Raw genomic sequence first — 20,493 nt, forward strand, 5'->3', positions numbered from 1 at the left:
GTTGTTAGCTTTCAAGCTGGAGCTGCACTTGCGGTTGGTGGAAAATGTCAGGCCTCCTTGAAACAATGTTCAATATTGCCACCAACTTAGAAATGGCTGAGGCCTTGACAGCCTCTAGGAAGAGTTGTTTTCCATTTCCTGGAGGGATAATTGGGGTCAGAAGAGAATTCAGTTGCAGGTTCAGCTGATGGTTGCCCAAAACACTATGATGGTATTTGGCCTGTGGACAAACTGGTATCTCACAACCTGTGTGTGTGTGTGTGTGTGTGTGTGTTTTAGTGTTTTAAAAAAAGGGGTCTTGAGTTGAATTTGATTTCTGCCACTGCGGTATCCATGCTTTCAGTAAACTTGCTGCTTGCCCTGAGTTTCGGGTTTAAGCTCATCAAGCTGTTCTCTGAATGATGCCACTGTCTGTCGAATCGACAAACAAACAATTCAGAGGGCACCAATAGGTTCGCGTGGCCCTAATGCTTTCCAGAGGTTTTGATTGAGTGCATGTGGCCAAAGACTCATGATGCACCATCTGGGTCAATATAGCAGACTTGTTAGGACCCTCCAATTCCTGGCTTTTTGCCCTTTGGTGTTGGAGGGCCATTTTGGACAGGGGTTTTATTTGTTCATTTTGAGCATTTAATGTCTCTTTCTCATTGTCACGGTAGAAGTTCTATCCAGAGTGCTTTTCAAACTGTTTGATTTTGACCATTGCTTTTTTTTCCATTCCCTTTCTAGAGCGAGGGTCGGTGCTACTTAACACTCTTGTGGACTACTTCCTGGAGACCCACTCCGCCCAGGCCATGCACATCCTGTCCTCAGTGAGAGAGCCACATGACAAGGTATGCAGACCATTCAATCCTTATGACTGTGCTCACTATGCCAATCCTGCTCAGGTGAGAATATACGAAGGTCTTACTTTAGCCAGTGGCCATCAAGAACTGCTGATATGCTTTTTGGATACAAGGATTTGACAGGATGTATTTGTACGTTGGGAGAATAACCTTTGCATTATATGGTGGTGTCTGGAGATCTTTGGTGCTCCACTCATTGGTGTTGTCAGCTTGACATTGAACTCTAGACAATACTCTTTATTTGTGCGAGTGGGTGGTATGAACATGCACCACCTACATAAGTAAATTCAGACATTACCCCACCAGCCCCATATTACAATGCACTGACAACATCTGGGTGAGATCTTGTACGAACATGGGCAGCAAATTCTGCCCTACGAACTAGTGATTTGCTTTTCTATTACAAATGCAATGGAAACATACTTCGCCTTATTTTTCAACACCAGGGATGTGGTCAGTCTTAGCCTACTGCTTACTATAAACTTCTATCACGTTTTCCAACTGAGGGAGTTTGACATTGAAACAACAGCAGACTTGCTGTAGCCATGCATAGCCTTAGCAACTTTAAACTCCCTACCTTTGGAAAAATAATGTTCATAAGGCAATGCTATGTCAGTGAATATACAGTATAATGTTAACATTAGCTAAAATATGTGAGCATTCGCTAAGAAAACATTTAAAACATCTGCATTACTCTTTTATGTTTTATTGATTACCTTCACTGTAAATGAAATTAGCTACCTGGCCCTTTACCAAGTATGTAACCATCAACCGTTTTAAAATGTCAAATAAAGTTGACCTTGGTTATCCTTGCTAGTAACATTAAATCACTTACGTTGAAGCTAACGTTACCCCAACTGGAGTTGTTTACCATTGCAAGGCAATGGGGCTTGTCAAAGCCCTTTTATTTTAGATTTAAAAGGGCCAAATACATGTAGTTTCCATGTAGAAATCGTCCTGAATGAGTTTTCTTTTAAAGCAGCATAACGGAAGAATTGCTAATCGCTAACGAGATGCTATGACAAGTTAGTAAGTCAACAACTGTCCTAACACAGTCAAACATCAAGCAAGTGCAACACAAGACAAAGCAAGACGGTAGAAACCGGGCGGCTTCAGGCAAATCTACATAGCGCAGTAATATGCCTACGGACCCTGGTATGGCAATGGCACGGAAGCGATTCTCCATATAAGTCATAGCCAGTGGTGGGTAGAGTACTGAAAATTGGTACTCAAGTAAAAGTACAATTACCTCCTTCAAAATCGACTTGAGTAAAAGTAAATATTCCAATTGGAAAAGTTACTCGAGTAAGAGTTAAAAAAGTACTCTGTTTAAAAGTTACTCAAATTACAAGTTACTTTTTTGTGTTGGAGTGTTTGGATCAATGCAAAACATAACATGAGTATTCAGGAAGAAATGCACTCTTGAAACATTTCTTCACAAGTTGCTTCATTGTATCATGTATTTTTTTTTCATAACATGTCTCATAGATCACACATACATTACTTTTATTTTCATTAAACCTTATTACACACACACGCCAACCAGACAAGACTAGACTACATACTGTAGATCTGATATCAGATCAACTCCAGAGATGTATACACACACACGCAGACCGTTTTTTGTTAACCATACCAGCGCTATTGATGTGATAAATAATTTTAACATACTGTAGCCTAGGTATAGCCTACTTGTTTGTGCCCTTGCATATTATAGCAAACGTGCATTCGGACGTTAGCTGGCAACTATGTCAGTCAGTCAAACAAACTGCTAACTTTAACGGTGGCCATCTAGTCGTTACGCTAGCTGCTAACATTCTAACGTGACTACTGCAGCTAATGTAGCCTAACGTTAAATGGAAACGTCTTGGCAGTATAGAGTTTTATCAAAGAGTATAGAAGTACCTCTATACTCTTTGGTTTTATGTGCAAGAGTTTGCACTGCGCCTTGTGCATAGGATGTGAGTTTGTAAAATGGTAAAGGATGTAACATTTATCTCCAGGACTAGCTGCAGTACAGATAAAACGAATGCAACTTGCCTGAACATGTTTGCGAAGGTTCGATGTGGAGTTTTTGAACGCTATGAAATGACAACAATGCTGCGACCTGTGGAGGGCGCGTTGATAACGCATAGCTAACTGACCTCTCCGTTTTTACCCTCTGGTTGCCGTGCGCTTGTATTCCAGTAAACAAAGATATGTGTACTTTTTTCACAATACTCATTTTAATGAAAGCACAATGGAAATGTAACGGAGTAAAGAGTAGAATTCTAGTTCAAATATTTACTCGAGTAAAAGTGCAGACTTTATAAAGGAACGCAAAAAGTACTCGTTACCCGAAAAATTTACTTTTTTACTCATTTGTGTTCCTTGTAACGCGTTACTACCCACCACTGGTCATAGCGTTTTTTTAAGCTGTTATTTTAAGGTAAAACTGCTTATCCTAACCCTAAGCCTGAAGAACAATTACTGCATAATGCCACTTTAATGTCAGAGTAAAATAATAATGATGACTAAATAATGATTTGGTGGTATAAGCTTCGCACCCATTAATTTTGAGCTCACTCGCCTGGGTCATATCCTGCTTTTATGTACATGACTCATGCGTCCATTTCCCTCACCTAAGGTGTGAGTGAGGATGGGTACCACAGAGCGGACTCTGGATCTAATTCTGCGGACATTGTCTGGAGTTCATATCTGAAAGAGGCTTCAGTGTGAAGAGTCGGTAAATGAAGGGTGCAGTGAACCTCTGCACATATGCCTCAGCTCTGCCAGGATTAGGGTTGTGTAATTTTGACATGTGCGTCTAGAAAGAGGGTTGGAAACCTTAAGCGACCCTCTTTGGTTTCCATACAAGGATCTGCAGGTTCTACCTAGAATCCTCTAGTGGAAGGGTCTTTGCAGAAACATTTGAAGTGGATTTCATGGCCGTCAGCCAATGGTTTTTAGGTGTGAAGAGCCCTTCAGAGTTTCAACAAACTCTTAGTTCTTTGTATTGAATAGATGAGTCTACTAGAGCTTCCAGCTTTCAAGGAAACATTTCTGAGCATTTGTATCTGGAAACACACAAGTCTAACCACTAATCTGTGTAGACTCTGTTCTGTGGTGAATACTTTCCTCTCAGTGGAATGTAACATCATCCACAGTGGTACACACTAACACATACCGTTGTGATGGATCTGTTTATTGATCCAAACAGCCATGAGCTTGCACTAACATGAAGTATTCTTCATGGTGTCTGTTTTGATTGTGGTTAGAGTTGGTTTCCTGTGTGGAGAGCTGTTGAGAAAAGGTTATGGTCTTGATACTCAGAGTTGAATTGGCACAGGAAGGCCTGGCTCTGTTATTAATCCTTAATACAAATCCCCCTCAGATATCCAACTGTGTGCAGTGGGCTTGTGTAATGGCTGGTTTAGCCATCCTGTGGACACCTTGCCCAACACAATAGGCTTCTATTCATTTTAGGCTCCTAAACATCAACCTCATACCAGTTGAAAGATGAACATTGATCTCAGCCCCTGTTGTTTGTTTGAAATGCAGATTTGAAACCTTGAACACACACTTTTTTTTGTCTCACTACCCATCATCTGACACACTGATATGCGATCTTCATGCTCCGCTCTTTTGCACAGCAAGCCTACGTCAGAAGGTATTCAGCTTGCCTGTGTCCTGTTGCTCTGAGGGCGAGAGAGTGAGCGAGTTGGCGTGTGTGTTCCCATCCCTACCAATCAGGCTGAGTGCGTTTCAGGGCCCACCCAATCGGCATGAATATTCTCATCTCCACTGGAGAGGTGATGGAACTCAGGGCTAGCGATGTACCTTCACACATTAGTCTCGCTTCTGTTCCGCAGCCCACTCACCAGCGGTCACCAAATGACCCTTTCAAAATGAGAGATGATCTCATACATAAGGCCTTGAGAGGAACTGAAAAGTCGCCACGTAGATTAAGTCTGGGAGGACGATCCGTGGAAGAGAGTAAAAGCACCCACACATTCCTCCCATGGTACATTTGACAGCATCACTTTTTATTATGCCGCAGTGGCAGTTAACTGTAAAACATCATCACCTGCAGCCGAGCTATAATCTGGCAGGCCTGCCTGGAGTTGCTGCACTTGGTCGGTGCCACTTCCTAGGCTGGTAGTGGTGACAATTACAGGAATGGTCCCCTAGTCGGCCCTTTCAGCCTCTCTGATTCCGCTATGGTGAAGGACCCATTATCGTGACGTCAATGTCGAGCAGTGGCAGTATTAACATTAGACCGCTTAACCATATGATTTCTTGATAATGTTTGGATTACCCCAAGGTCGAGTCAACAGTTGAATTATGCTATGCATAATGGCTTCATGGCAGCTGTTGATAAATGAAGATACTAGCACCACTGTTGATTAATTAAAGCCTATATTTCAGCTAATTTTTTGCGTGTTCAGTCAATGACAGTAACCTCCACATGTTAACTCTGTGAGCTTGTAATCTCTGGGTGTGTTCACCTCGTAAGGTCTGGTGAAAAAAAATCAACTTTTGCTTGTTGTTGTCTTCCAGTCATGTTGTGTTTAACCAATAAGTGTCAATCATCCCTGCAAGCGCCACCCAGTATTTTCAGGGCCGCTTGGTAGTACTCATTTCGGCCCAGACAACGGCCCTGAAAGAGGTCCTTTAGGGGGCGCTTCCTGCGGTCAAAACACGTCAAAGGGGCTGGCCCCCCTAAAACGATGTGTGTGTTCCAACTGTCAAAAAGTGCCTTTTGAGGTTTGTCTGTCTGACGGAGGGAGCAAGCAATGGCAGTTGTTCTTGACAGGGCTGTAATGTGTCATCATTGCCTCCCTGAAAGTCCTCACGTTGTCATCAGGATACTGTTAACAGTTGTAAGCAGTGTTTTATGATCACTATCTTCACAGTTGAGTCACAGGCTTATTAGTAAAAAAAAATGTCCATTGTTATCCAGTATGGTTTGCTACAGACATCTGCTGTTGGTTGCTACATTAGGTGTACATTTACAGTGAAGGAGCTTGTTTACCCTCTTCATTTAATCAACCGCTTTGGTTTCCCGAGGGGTTATGAGAGGTTGTTTGACAAGAAAAGAAAAAACCGGTTCATCAGTCTACAGTGTGATGTCATTGATTCAGTACCTCAAAACCAGATTAAGCTGGAAGGGAAATTGTCAAACAAAACAAAATATGACATCTGATATGTCATATGTCAATAATATGGTAATCACATGCTGTCTTTTCTTTTTTTTGTCTGTGCATGATTGTGTGATGGCCCTTTGGAAATGTTGTGGCAGTCTGATGTCATGATGACCAGATTGCTCTTTGAATCCTTATCATCACACTAGTGTTTTCGGGATTAATATGCTGCTTTTCACCTACTGGATTATTAACAGTTGAACCAAGAGATTAAAAATGTATAAACTACGGTTAGACTTGAGGGCTATAAATGTTGGCACATCCCATTCCCATCCCATTAGCAGCAGTTTGTGAAAAAAATCCCAGAAGTATTCAATCATATCCTGGAATAGTGATAGACAAGGCCAATTTCTTCTAGGAATATCCCAGCACAGCTGCAAAGGGGAGGCCCTGCCTTGCACTCTTTCAAGATAATGGTTGTCAAGTTTTTTTGGGTTCACCAGTTGAACTGGAGTTGAAGTGGAATTTAGCTGAGAGTAAATGCAAAAGGAACTGAATTTTAATAGAATCGAAGGCTTAACCGTCTGCAATCTTTCTCTCCTGCAGCACCTTCTGGATAAGATGAACGAGTGCATGGCCAAGCACTCGTGCCGGCTGCCCACACTCAACCTGCTGGGGCACGTCGTCAGGAAGCAGCCGTCCTGGATCCACAAGATCGCCCGTTACCCCCTGCTGCTCTCACTCCTCAAATGCCTCAAGGTATGCTGGGAACCGCAGGACCTAGTGCCAGGGCGTTACAATGACGTTTGACTCCTCCACCCCCCCCCCCCCCCCACCCCCCCCAACTATCCCTAAGCTTTTGTTGGGTCAATCAAAATCTGCGCCCTATGTGACTCAACCACAGAACAGGCCATCACAGTTCTGTAAATGCAGTTTAGTCATCCGCACCATGTTGTGTAGTTATGGGAGAGTGTATTTTGTCTTGAAAACAGAAATATAGGCAGTCAGAATATTGTTAAAGCCATTTGAGTGTGCAGACGCTGTGCCAACAGAGTGAGTGCCTCACAAGTAGCCAAATCCCCGGTATAGCAGCATTTTGGAGGCAGATAAAATGCTAAAAATGCTTTTGGGACTTGATGCAATCTTGGCTTTTGAAGTGCTCTTCAGTATTAAATCTTGCACAGGGATACACAATGACAAACAAAAGACTTTAGAGTATGCCATGACTCATCTATCAAAACAACATTAGTACGGCACAAAGTACGGCACCAGTATGTGGATTTTACTCAAACTCAAGGATTTGCATTTTCATGTTTGCATAGTTGTATAAGCGCATTCATTTATTTCAGCATTAACTTTGACAACTGATTGGTGAAGTAAGACCCTTTTCATGTGTAGTTGAACTCAAAAACTTGAAGAGGCACAATCATGTATTTGTGTTCATGACCATTTCTTTGTGTATGTCTCCAGACGGATACCGATGTGGTGGTGCTCATAACAGGGGTCCTGGTGCTCATCACCCTCCTACCCATGATCCCTCAGGCAGGAAAACAACACCTGTACGAGTTTTTCGACATTTTCGGACGACTGGCATCTTGGAACCTCAAGAATCCAGGTAAATTTAATGTCCAGTCTAAACTCACCTCAGATGGAGCTACCGAATTATAGCATGGACACAACTGTTTAACACAAGAAGGTGATTTTTCTTGATTCATTTGTCTGTGATCACTTCCTCAGAGTAGTTTTAATTGATGTGGCGAGAAAGTAATGTGTTTTTTTTACCACATTTTGATGGCTGGAAATATCTTCCTCGGCAAAGTGCCTGGACATGTCAAGATTGCATTGTGGTGGTGTGCCCTGTTTGCTTTGGCCGTCTGGCCCAGCTTACAGAGCACACACACACACAAACACACACACGCACACACGAACACGCACAAGAACACGCACACAAACACACACACACGCTGCAGGTTACAAAGCAAACAGAGCCATAGGCTGCCTCTTGTTATTGATGGAAGAATCAGGATTTCTTTTTAATCACCAGGTTGGCTGCATGTCAGTACTTCGATATTTTCAAATTGGATTATAAGTGCTTTGCCTTGCGTAAGAGGATTTTCTTTGGGAAGTAAACAGGGGTGATTGTTTTCGGAGACACTGTTGAACATGCATTCTGTCCTCTTGATGCTGTTGACGTGTAGAAAGAGTATTTGTGTCTGCAGAAAAACATCATGTCCAAACGGTCGTGTCAGAAACATCATGTTTATCAAGGTTGGAATCTGTGTTGACTGACTGTTCGAAGAAGAAGTGAAAATGAATGGCTATTATGAACCTCCTTTCTCTTTCTTCTCTCCCTTGTCTTCACTTTTCTCTCCCCCTGTTTTCTTACTCCTCCTCTCCTCCCCTCTTCTCTTCTCATCTTCCTCTTACCCACTTCCCTCTGCTGTAGGCCATGTGTCGGAGGTGTACCTGATCCATCTGCATGCGAGTGTGTACTCTCTGTTCCATCGGCTGTATGGCATGTACCCTTGCAACTTTGTCTCCTACCTGCGCTCCCACTACAGCATGAAGGAGAACGTGGAGACCTTCGAGGAGGTGGTGAAGGTGAGAACCTCCGCTCTGATTTGATAGAATTCGAATGAAGTGTGTCAACTGCTCATTTCCACCGAGTAGCCCCTAGCTACGATGGCTGTCTGAAACATCAGGAGACATGTTAAATCAGCTGCCATTGCAAGAGATTTCACAGGCACTCTGTCAACCGCAGGCTTGCTGAAGTGAGATTGGTTGCTCAATGTTCTCACCCCGCCCTCAGCAAACAGCTAATCAATGTTTTGCAGCATTTTCACTTTGACAGCTGCCAGAGGCAAGGGTGCAGTGTTATATGTGTGAAGAGGGTGGTATGTGGGCGCGACAGTGGTGCAGGAGGTAGAGGAGTCGTTAAGTAATCGGAAGGTTGGAAGGTTGCTAGTTCGATTCCCCACTCCTCCCCACAAGTGTCTGGGTGGTATGTGGGCGCGACAGTGGTGCAGGAGGTAGAGGAGTCGTTAAGTAATCGGAAGGTTGGAAGGTTGCTAGTTCGATTCCCCACTCCTCCTTACCAAGTGTCTAAGTGTCCTTGAGCAAGACGCTCAACCCCTGATGTATAAGTCGCTTTTGATAAAAGCGTCTGCTAAATGACTAAATGTAAATGTAACAGTGATGCTGTTCACCACACTGTTTAACATATTGTGAAGAATTGTCAATGTAGCTGTTGTTGGATGAATGGCATCTGTGCGCCCAAAGTAAACCGGTGGAAAAATGTGGTCTTTACCACACCACAGTGGCTAGGTTTTTCACCTGGCAACACTAATGTTCCTGTTCCTCACTGAAAACTGGAGCATCAATTCAAGCCTTGCACCACCTTTAGCTGATTGTAGACCCATTCAGATCTTTTTAACTGTATCTCTGTGACATTTTATAGTTAGGCTGAAGTTATTATAAGCATGGCATATGTGTCCTCTGTCATTGCCAAGTGCACCCTTCCTTCAAACCAACATAGGTAAAAAAAACAAGAAAAAAAAAAAAAAACAGGTTAAACATGAATCATTGGACCTATAGAGTAAGTATGATTAGAGATTCCACTCATTCCACGGGGGGGACAGAGTAGAGGAGAGTAGGGTTTAGAGACCTGTTTATATACACTGAGAATAAAGAGTAAAAGTAAATTCTTTGGTTGTACTACTGTGACCTTAGTCACCTAATTTGGTTGCAAAATGCCTACGGTGACCATGTAGTCACAGTCTGGAGCTCAGCACGGTGTTTGGCGCTGCTAAAAACAAGTTATGTAAAAGTAGAATGCTTTTGTGGGTTGGACCATCACTTCCTGTCTGTACTTTGCCCCACAGCCAATGCTGGAACATGTCCGCATCCACCCAGAATTAGTGACTGGAACCAAGGACCATGAGCTGGACCCAACAAGGTGAGACCACTAGGCCATGAAGTACTCTTCCATACGAGGGGAAAAGGCTCAGGATCTGCCCCGGGTTTGTATCTAAGTAGTTCTTGTGGTGCTGTGCTCTCTGTGAAGAAGCCTATTGTCCAGGTATTACATAAAGATTGGTTTGAGCCAGAAATAGACCTAGTCTTAATTTTCTCATACTGGATGCCTGGATGGGAAGGCGAAATAGTTTTACCTAAAATCTGAAAAGAAACTCAAAAAGTGAAATAGACATAACTGCTTAAAAAGGGAACCGTGCTAATGGATGCTCAAACTAAGCCATTATGCTTCGTCCCCTGACCACAGGTGGAAGCGCTTTGAGGTTCACGACATCGTTATTGAGTGTGCCAAAGTGTCCCTGGACCCCAAGGAGTCATCATGCGAAGAGGGCTATGCCACCATGCCCGAGCACTTCTCTGCCCATCTGCAGCTTCGGCCGACAGACTGCACTGCCAGTACTGCCAGCCCCTACACTGATTTCCACAGCAGCTACGGTCAGAAGCCAGTGCTAACAGTGCTAGCCAGTGCTAACAGTGGATCGTATTTACAGTACCAGTCAAAAGTTTGGACACACCTTCTAATTTTTTGAGAGGTGTTTTCTTTACTTTTATTATTTTCTACATTGTAAATTTATACTGAAGACATTTAAACTATGAAAGAATACATATTAAATGTGTATATGATATGAAATATGTTTTAAACAAAAAAAGTGTTATCTACCATGTAGAAAATAATAAAAGTAAAGAAAAAACTTTAGAGGTTGTGTCCAAACTTTTGACTGGTACTGTATATGCAGACATTTTCTGTAGTCTTGTATCATGCTTGTATCATCACTAGGTAGCCATGCATTTCAATGCCTTTTAGAAGCTCAGCCAGATCATCTCTTTTTCCAATTTCCTTGAAAAACCTAATTTGTGTTTCTTCTTTGTTGGTCTGCTTACTTTTAACTCTGGCATTGCATGTAGTTGATGTTTGATAATTTTTTATTTGTGGCGTGCAACTCATGTCATGTTGCCATCGATGGTGTGAACCCCTTAACAGGCAGTTCCTCATCGACCCAGTTCTCCACCCCTCGCCAATCGGGCCCCCCACCCCTCTCCTTGCCCCAGCTCTCAGGGACCCAGTGCAGGAGCCCACCCAGCACGAGACGCCAGGTAAGGGCCCAATCTCTACCTCCACCTCATTGGACCAGTGGCCAGACTTGCCAGCAATGGCCAACTTTGCACATTGCCTGTGAAATGGCGTAAGTGACATGAATCAGTCTTTTGAAAGTCAATAAAATACCTCAGCCCAGACATTAGTCACATACATTATATTGTCAATACAGTAATGGGCTGAATGTCATCAAAAGCCCTGTGGCCTTGGGGATTAAAACATGGGAATTCTAAGCTGCAGACCGTTTGACTCCAAGTTTTTCAAATCTAAGCAGAAAACAGATCTCTCTGTGAAGCTGTTGAAACACCCTACAGTATCTGCAGATAACTCAACCCCCTTTCCTTGCCTTCCGCCCCCTCTCTCTCTCGTGCTGTCTATCTCTCTCTCTCTTCCTCCCTCCCACTCCTGCTCTCTCTTTCTCTCTCTCTCTCTTTATCTCTCTCTGACATTTCTTGTGGCTGTGAGTCTGTAAGGTAGCCAAAAAGACCGGGTGAAGAAAGGGAAATAAAACCTCCTTTTACTTTTACCTCCTCCTACTTTCTTCCCTATGTTTACCTCTTGTGTGAGGTGTTTTGTGTCTGTATGTGTGTTGTTTGTTTGTTTGTTTGTTTGTTTTGCGAGGGTGTTTACTCCTGATCAATCAGCTGTGTCAGCTGCTGTTTATAAATCACCCGTCCCTGACCAATCCAATGAACCCAGACAACCCCCCCCCCCTTCACCCCCCCCCCATTATAGCTCCCTCCCCCACACCCCCAGCTCATGAATCGTGTCCTTGTTTTTACCGAGTGAGTGTGTGTGTGTGTGTGTGTGTGTGTGTGTGTCTGTGTGTGTCTGTCTGTCTGTGTGTCAGCGAGAGAACGTTGAGTCATTGGGGTGGGTGTGCAGCTCTTTTAAAAACAGAAAAACATGCCATCCCCGGCGCTGACGCAGCGCTGGTTGCTCTGGCAACAGGCCCTGATTACACATTCATGTAGAAAGGTTAGTGTTTATGGGCTGTGTTGCTTGTACCGGATCAGGTAATGTTGGTTATTGTGCAACACTTATTCTTTTTTTTTGCCGTGCAGTGTGTGCATGGTGTTCCATTTTGACGCAGCGTCCCTGAACTCAAGACAGACAGGCAGGCTGATTGAATAGATCTGATATTTCAGGTCTCCAAGGCCCCTGCTCATCAGATGTGCTTTTGCAGTGTGCTTGCAGTCTGTTTCTTTTCATATTGAATGTCCTTGTGTTCAGTCTTGTCACAGAGGATTCAACAGTATTGACCAGTGGATTAAGCTCCCAATCCAAAGCACAAGTAGTTCTATTAGCTTATGTGTCCTGAAGCTCAACTGGTAGAACAGGGTGTCTACAGTTCAATAGTCATCAGAGGTTGCACTCGCTACATACCGATGAAATTTATATGTCCATGTATATGTTAAATGATTCCAAATTCTATCACCACCCAATAATTGCGTAAAAAAAACACATTAACACATATAAAGTTGACAAGTAGAGTATTTCTCCTTACAATCAAAAACAAATACTTTAAAAAGAATATATTGAAAATACAGGGAAGTAGAAAATCTTATTTTGAAGATATTTTAAGGATATTCAGTTGTGCTACAACAACACATGAAACCACACCACATCCTTGCAGCATTTGGAGATTAGCATCTTGGCTGGATGTAACATTTCACCGTTGGCCTTCACAGTGGCAATGGAGGTAATTATAAGGGCATCTGAATTGATTGTTGGTGATGAGAGGCTGCATAATGGCACCCAGTTATTGCCCATCCAAGCTTATATGGACAACATAATGATGCTTACAACAACTGCCCCATGTACCCGTCAGCTGTTAGCCAGGTTGAATGGCAATCTAAAATGGGCAAGGATGAAAGTGAAACCTAGCAAATGTAGGAGTGTATCTATCAGTAAGGGAAAACTGATGGAAGGTATTATATTGATATACTGTATATGAAAACATATTCTGTCTGGTTGTAAAGCTGTCTTGATCCAGGATCGCTATATGTGTAGACATAATCAGATTTTTAAATAATTGATGAAGTTGTTTGAGAATGAAAGAGTTGAGTTTAATTCTTTGCCAGTTAATGACAGGGACAGTAGAGTTTCTTTTGTGCAAAAGGGGCAGAAAAGTGGACACCAGGCACGTACAAACAGTGCTGGCAAATGGGGGAAATGGGGCATGAACTAGAATTGGAGATTGCTAGCTGATGTTGGATGGCAACGTCAAGTTTCACAGTGTATTTTTGTAAAAGTATGTGGCCAGACATGGTGTTGTATTCTGGGTGTGAGCGCATTACTTACTATCTCAAGTTAACAATTCCCTTTGAAGATACCATTAAGGAAGCCTTTGAACGGAAAAGGAAAAGGTTGGCAAGCATACACAAGACAAGTGGAGAAAGATGTTAGAGGCTTTGTAGGGAAAGTCAACCACAATACTTCTGTTGGATTTTGGTTATCAAGGACAGTCACTCAAAGGAACTTTTAAAGGAGTTGTCTGAGGTTGCTGAAAAAGCGAGTCAGTGGTTCTGGCTGAGGTCCTAGCAGACTACTTGGGGACATGTGATGGAACCAGTATTATGTGAAGAGGCCTGTTGCTGCAAGATCTTTGGGTGCCTAAAGTGACTAGGGGCTCATAATCCCCAGGGGTTGTGACTGTGAGACTTCACAAATATGGAAAAAGGTACAGGAAGATCAATGACTAACTAAAATAAGTTGAAACACAATTTCAGCATTAATCAGGCAGGATAGAACGAGCCTAAAATTACGCCACGGACGGTGCGTTACTTGAACAATCTTGCCTGAAACAGAAGGAAAGTGCTTCAGACTTGGCAAAGAGGTTATCAATGGAAATCAGAGTTTCTGTGACAGCTCAGACAGTGTGAAGAACATTGCATAACATCAACTTCTTCATGAAAAGACAACCTTGCTTGCTCTTCAGCATAAAACTGCAGAAGAACACGAAAAGAATCCTGATGAAAATTGGAAGCAAATTCTTTGGTCAGTTAAGATAAATGTATTTGGCTCAGATGATGTCCAGCGTGTTTGGCTTGAACCTTGTCAGGACTTACTACAGTGAATGCATAGTGCCGACATTGAAGCATGGAGATGGGTGTGTGTTTCAGCCTAAAAAATGAAGCAGTTACTATATGGTGACAAAGTTTTAAATCATCTAAGTGTTATTGCACAGTGGTAGTTGCACATTGGTTGAATTTCTTCTGTTGTATACTCTAATCTTAACAACCTTGTGTGTGTGTGTGTGTGTGTGTGTGTGTGTGTACACAGAATTCTAGCTGTGAATATAACTCCACGTATGGCATGAAGGACCCCCTCTGGAGCCCCTCCTCCCTGTGTGGCATGGCCACACCCCCTTCCTCGCGCGGCATGTCACCCAACCCAGAGCTATCCCACAGTGCCTCTCACCTGCCAAGCCGCGTCCAGAACACCTCGGGTAAGTGTGGCAGTAGGATGGAGGTGTTTGGGGAAGGGGCGGGGTTATATTTTTAGCCAGAGTCGTGGGAGAAGGATATTTCTGTCAACAGTTGTAAGAGGGCCAGTGCTCGCTATTATTACAGTGTTTGTTTACACAAGAAATACAGTTTGACCAGAGCTGGGAATCTGTTTGTTTGCTTTGCTGTCAGAGATCATTCTATGATTTACCCCTTTGAAACAATTAGATTTTTAACCCTCAGAATGTACAATTGTTTTCTTGATAATGCCCATGGTTTAAAAAAACTATACATACATAGATGTACTTAACATGAGATATTTTTTTTTTATGATGTCACATCCTGTGTTTTTGATTGTTATTTCCTGTTAGCTGGAGGGAAAGGGACCCCGTCCTCCAGCACCCCAGCAGCTTCTTCCCCTCCCCCGACCCTCTCAGACGAGTTCCCACCCATCTCTCTGGCCCAGGCAGCCAGCCCCACGTGCAAGGTATGGCATAGGCACACACACACACACACACACACCATGCTGACCTAGTGACCCAGGAGTGAAAGATAAAGCTAAACCTGCATAAACTTGTCTTTTAATAGTCTTAGTTTAAAAAGGTCTTTGTTCAACACATGTAGTCCTCAGGTTTCTGAGTAATTTACAGCTAGCCTTATATGTTAGCTCTGATTAACTTATTTGTCTAAGGTTTGGTTCAAAGACTAGCAAGATTAACCACCATAAAAACCCCTTGCAAAACACAAACAACAGCCTGGATAACCTTGGAGGAAAATGGGACCTGACTGTTTGTCTTCAAAGTGAATTTGCAGATGATTCCAAAACTAACTTAAGACATACTTAAAAAGTTGCTGCATACTTTAACTTGAGGTAGCAACACGTTCTCATAACTCTCAACAGTATTCAGCTTTCAGAGCAGTAGAATAATCCCCGGCAAATTAAAATGTTACGTGCTTGTTGTTCCATTCAATGGTTCATTATGAAATGGAGGTAATGGTCCAACTATTGCAAAATATGATTTGCAGTTGAAGCGGTGAACAAGAGGGTGTCTGAAAGCAATTTGCGGCCTTGAAAATCTGTAGGAGAATCTGTAGGTCTCTTTCCGAAGCATTTTGACAACACAACCAAGTTGTTTACCTAGTTAAGAACTCTCATAATGATAATTGTGCACGGCTGCTCTACAGAGGTATTCTTCACGCACTGCAACCTTTCGCATGTTCTGTATGAGCGTGCTCTCTGTGTTTGTGGGAATGTGCAGGACTAAAACATATTTCTTTGCTAGTGTTTACATTTCCAACTTCATATTCAGATTCGGGCCCTAAGTAACTCTTTGTCTTGTCCTTAGGTTTTGTCAAATTTGTTACTTTCTTGTGGTAGTCCTGTTGTTTTAATGGCTCATAATTTGACAAACAGCCCTTGCTGATGATGTCTCAGCCTAACTTGTTCGGTCCTGTGTAGGATGGCAAAGCTGGAGAGTCAAACAAGCACCACTTGGTCAGACAGGATCCAATCAGAGAGCTGGACAAAGGAGATGCAGAAGCAAACAACCACAGAGGTGAATGGGACTTGACTATTATATTACTTGCACCCCAAGATACTCATTCTTCCAGGTGAACTATGCCTGTCATAGATGGACCAGGTAAAACAGGGCTCCTCCATGTCCCTGACCGAGCCCACTGTCCCCAAAAAACTTAAACTTTTTTTGTTTCCCTGGAAAAACCCATCGAACACCTTCTTATTTCTCTGGAATGGACCCATGTAAAGCCCATGGGGAACTTTTTGTTTTGTTTTCTAGGCTGTAATATTTGTGTAGGTATGTATGAAAAATGAGCCTAAATGTATGGAATTAAATACAAATGTTTGTGCCACCTCCCCCTGTTGTAGATGGAACAGGTAAGGGCTCCTCCATGACCCTGACGGAGCTGTCGGTCTACATGAAAGAACAGGAGCAGTTACGCACGGAGAAGGAGCGAGAGGAAGGTGAGAGCCTATCCAGCACGCTCTGCTTATCTCTCACCTGTGGAGAGCTTATCTTAATATGCCAATATTTAGTGTCTCTTTTTCACTTGAAATATCTCTCTCACTATCTATCTCTCTTGCTGTCTCTGTCTCTCACTCTGGCCATCTTCACCTTTGTCTATTAACCTATTTAACTGTCCATTTATTCTCCATTAATTTCAACCCCTACCTTTGTTTGTTCTTTGTTCCTCTATCCTTCTATCCATCCCTTGCTATTTCCCACCTTCTTTTTCATTCCTTGTCTCTGCATCTTCTTGCCCTCTGCCCCTCTCTCTCTCTCTCCTTCTCAGCTGCCATCACAGAGGAGCTTCTGCAGCTGACGGAGGACAAGCGTGATCCCCCGGTTCTCCGCGGCTTCGACTCGCCCTTTCTCCGGACCACGGAGACGCTGACCAGCACCATGGACGACAAACCTGCCGTTGGCCCCGCCGCCCTGACCTCCTCCTTCTCACGCGACGGCCCCCTCCACCCTCTCCACCCTCTGCACCTCCACAACACCACTTCCACTCCCACGTCCACCCAGGACAAGACTGGCAGTGACGGCGGCGGCGGCAGCGGTGGCCAGCGCGGAGGCAGCCGCGGCCTCTCCCAGGACGGCGTCCTGCCCTGGGCCTTCCAGCCCGTCTTCACCCCCATCGAGGCGGCGGGGCCGAACGGCGGGGCAGGCGATCAGGCACTCCAGCGCAGCCCCTGCGCCTCCACCACCACCACGGAGGAGGACGCCCTTAAGTTGGGCCTGCTCTCCCCCAGCCCCTGCCGGCCGACGCCCGCACTGCCCTACGAGGCCCTGTTCGACCTGGCCCTCCCGCGTGCCGCCTCACTCTTCGTCGCGAGGAAGACCCTGGAGGCCACACAAAGGGCCTCTGTAGAGTGGAAAGGGCAGAGAGGAGGAGGAGGAGGAGGAGGAGGGGGGGGGGGAGTAGTAGGATTTGGGTTTGGGGAGGAAGAGGAGTCTGATCTGGGAAAGCTAATGTGGAGAGATGGGGAGATGGACGGAGAGTTGGGGCTGGGCGATGGGGAGGGCGACGGGGAGCTGAGTGCAGCCACGGCCTCCCCACTGGAGGTTCTGGATCGCCTCGTGCAGCAGGGGAACGACGTCCACGACAAGGTGCTAAAGAGGTGAGCTGTGTGTGTGTGTGTGTGAGAGAGTGTGTGTGTGTGTGTGTGTGTGTGTGTGTGTGTGTGTGTGTGAGAGTGTGTGAGAGACTGAGACTGTGTGCTCCTTCTGTTGCTGTCAGCTGGCACATCCCCCTTATGCCCTTCCTTGTTTTGGCTGAGTGTCTCAGAGAGAGTGAGAGAGTGGTGTAGAGCCATGGTGAAGATCAGGAGAATAACAGTGTGCCCCCTCCGACATCTTTCATATGACAGTGTGAGATGGCTGCCTCTGGGAGTAGTGTAGAACTTCACAAACACATAAACACACAGAAGATTGATGGGCCTTTCCTGAAACAGGGCTCTGACACCGGATCTGTGAAGGAGCATTCCGCAAGCTCTAGTGAGATTAAATGTCACATGAAGCTCACACCGGCCCAGAACAGACACACACACAAACACACACACACACACACACACACACACACACACACACACTTTCAATCTGGATGCATTCGCAACACTCACTCAATCTCTTCAGCTCCAGCTCACCAAAACAAAGTTTGCCAGCTGCATGCCCTACTTATCCCTGAAATATTTCAAAGGGCATTGTCTGTGTTGTTTGTGTGAATGTGTGTCTGTCTCAGAGGTGAACTGTGTGTGTGTGTGTGTGTGTGTGTGTGTGTGTGTGTGTGTGTGTGTGTGTGTGTGTGTGTGTGTGTGTGTGTGTGTGTGTGTGTGTGTGTGTGTGTGTGTGTGTGTGTGTGTGTGTGTGTGTGTGTGTGTGTGTGTGTGTGTGTGTGTTTGGGTGTTGGGGGATGAATTAAGTTGGTTTCTAGGGCAAGTATGTGAGTGTGGTGGACAGTGACTTTTATGTCCAGTGGTTTACACCCTCGGGTCTGCAGGCAAGACTGTAGCGTTAGCAAACCACACAAACTAGCTTGCCAGAATTGTTCAGCAAATGCATGAAAGAAAATGACATTGACAGCGTTACAATGGGTTTCCGTTACCGCCCTTAATAACGCGTTAAACTGACACAACTACTTATCACACAAGGTAACAGAACACGCGTCCGTTCATCTGGTAGCTGTCCATGTTGTGAATGCGCCAGCCGCTCGCGCCAGGTTGCATAAATTGGGAGGTACACGACCAGCCAAAACGACACCGAAGCGCACCAAACGGCAGCTGAAATAACGTCACTTTTAGAGCACTCACCGTGCGCAAGGATGGCAACTACGAGTATAAACTCCCTGTAACACAACAGCGCCCATTGTCTCTCCTTGCTTTCAGACTGCACTGCAGCTGACCCTAACAGCGCAAGATGCCCACACTACTGATGGCAACAACACACAACAATCAGACCCTTCTCTTCTCTCTTTCTCTCTCCCTCCCTCCCTCCCTCCCCTCTCTCTCTCTCCTCTTCCTCCCTCTCTCCCTTTATCCTCTCTCCTCTTCCTCCCTCTTCCTCCCTCTCTCCTCTCTCTCTCTCTCTCTCTTTTTCTTTCTTTCTTTCTTTCAATCTGGAGCTGGAATTGGAAAACACATTGCTTGAGGGATGGGTTTTAATTGAGTTGGACAGAAGGCATACCAAGCCCTGTGTGTGTGTGTGTGTGTGTGTGTGTGTGTGTGTGTGTGTGTGTCGGTGTGTGTGTGTGTGTGTGTGTGTGTGTGTCGGTGTGTTTTGACCACTGTGCTTTGTTTAAGACGCCCCAGTGCTGACCCATCCTGGCATCCTGTTTACATCGAATGCCTGGTGCACCGTTGAATCTCTTCCTCTATTTCGCCTTTTTTCTTTTTGCATTTTTTTCCCCCCTCCCCTCTGGCCCCTTCCTTTTCTACCTCCTCCTCTCTCACTCTGCTCTCGCTTAACCATTTTCACAATCTTTTACAGATTACCTTTGCCAAGCAAATCAGCTGACTGGACACACTTTGGAGGTAAACAGCATCATTGTGAGTGTTGTCCTTTGTTTGCCATATATCCATTTGTCAAATGCATACTGAACTGCTCTCGGATCAGATAACCAGACCAAACTAGTTTAGGATGACTCATGTCCTGTTTAGCGCACTGTCTGGAAAAGGGATTATTGTGATTAACCAGGTTGTGAACTGCAACAAAAAAAAAAAGCCATGTACGTTTCATTAGAATTTGAGTACACCCTATGAAAGAGCTTCTGCTCTGCTCTATTATGTTTTTGAAATCCCTCCAATTTCGTACAGGCCTGAGCCACTAAAGAGCTGTAATTCTTTTTAGCACTGACACAAGTCACTCTGTTCCCTGCAGTTCAGCCCCGATAAATGAAGATGAGTCTAGATGAATGAAAATGAATGTATAGGTGGTGCCAAGTACCCAGATGTGTGCACACACAAACCCCTGTGCTTAGAAGCTTATCTGTGAAAGGCCTTTTGTGTCGTTAGCCACCCCTTGCTAATCACACACACACAGACTCACTTAGATTAAAGTCATCCCTTTCTCTGTGACGTTACTCCCATTCGCCGTGCACAATACGGCCCTTATCATCATCTGGATCATCACCATCTTCATCCCCATTGCCCCTGTCATCCTCATCCCCATCATCTTCTCCCCACTCACATCCTGCCACCCACCAGTGCTGTGTTCAACTTAATCACCCTCTGGGGTCGGTGTTGCGTAACTTATAGAAGTCATGTATCTCTGATTGTGAGAAACAAGCTGCTCAAAGAGGCTGTCTGGTCTGGGCGCTGCCTTATGTAGGCTAACCCGGCCAGGCCTGCCTCATGATGTCTGCTTCTCATGGAATCATCTTCTCTTGCACTGAAAGCCCTCTGTATTGTGTTTTTGTTTGTCTGTCTGTCTGTC

At 44.5% G+C, this 20,493-nt stretch overlaps 1 protein-coding gene across 2 annotated transcripts in view; it reads left to right on the forward strand.

Annotated features, from left to right (window-relative positions):
• The window catches only part of tsc1b (TSC complex subunit 1b), a 36,975-nt gene that overhangs the window by 6,577 nt on the left and 9,905 nt on the right, over window positions 1–20,493 (forward strand). For both annotated transcript variants that reach the window (XM_080848183.1, XM_080848184.1), the window contains 13 exons: window positions 730–833; window positions 6,575–6,727; window positions 7,439–7,583; window positions 8,415–8,569; window positions 9,850–9,923; window positions 10,248–10,435; window positions 10,983–11,095; window positions 14,382–14,547; window positions 14,917–15,032; window positions 16,005–16,101; window positions 16,431–16,526; window positions 16,856–17,684; window positions 19,549–19,607. In XM_080848183.1, coding sequence (XP_080704309.1) covers window positions 730–833; window positions 6,575–6,727; window positions 7,439–7,583; window positions 8,415–8,569; window positions 9,850–9,923; window positions 10,248–10,435; window positions 10,983–11,095; window positions 14,382–14,547; window positions 14,917–15,032; window positions 16,005–16,101; window positions 16,431–16,526; window positions 16,856–17,684; window positions 19,549–19,607 — 2,295 coding nt within the window. The remainder of the gene's footprint in view (window positions 1–729; window positions 834–6,574; window positions 6,728–7,438; window positions 7,584–8,414; window positions 8,570–9,849; window positions 9,924–10,247; window positions 10,436–10,982; window positions 11,096–14,381; window positions 14,548–14,916; window positions 15,033–16,004; window positions 16,102–16,430; window positions 16,527–16,855; window positions 17,685–19,548; window positions 19,608–20,493) is intronic.

Source organism: Sprattus sprattus (genome assembly GCF_963457725.1).
Source record: "Sprattus sprattus genome assembly, chromosome: 11".
NCBI classification, from domain to species: domain Eukaryota; kingdom Metazoa; phylum Chordata; class Actinopteri; order Clupeiformes; family Clupeidae; genus Sprattus; species Sprattus sprattus.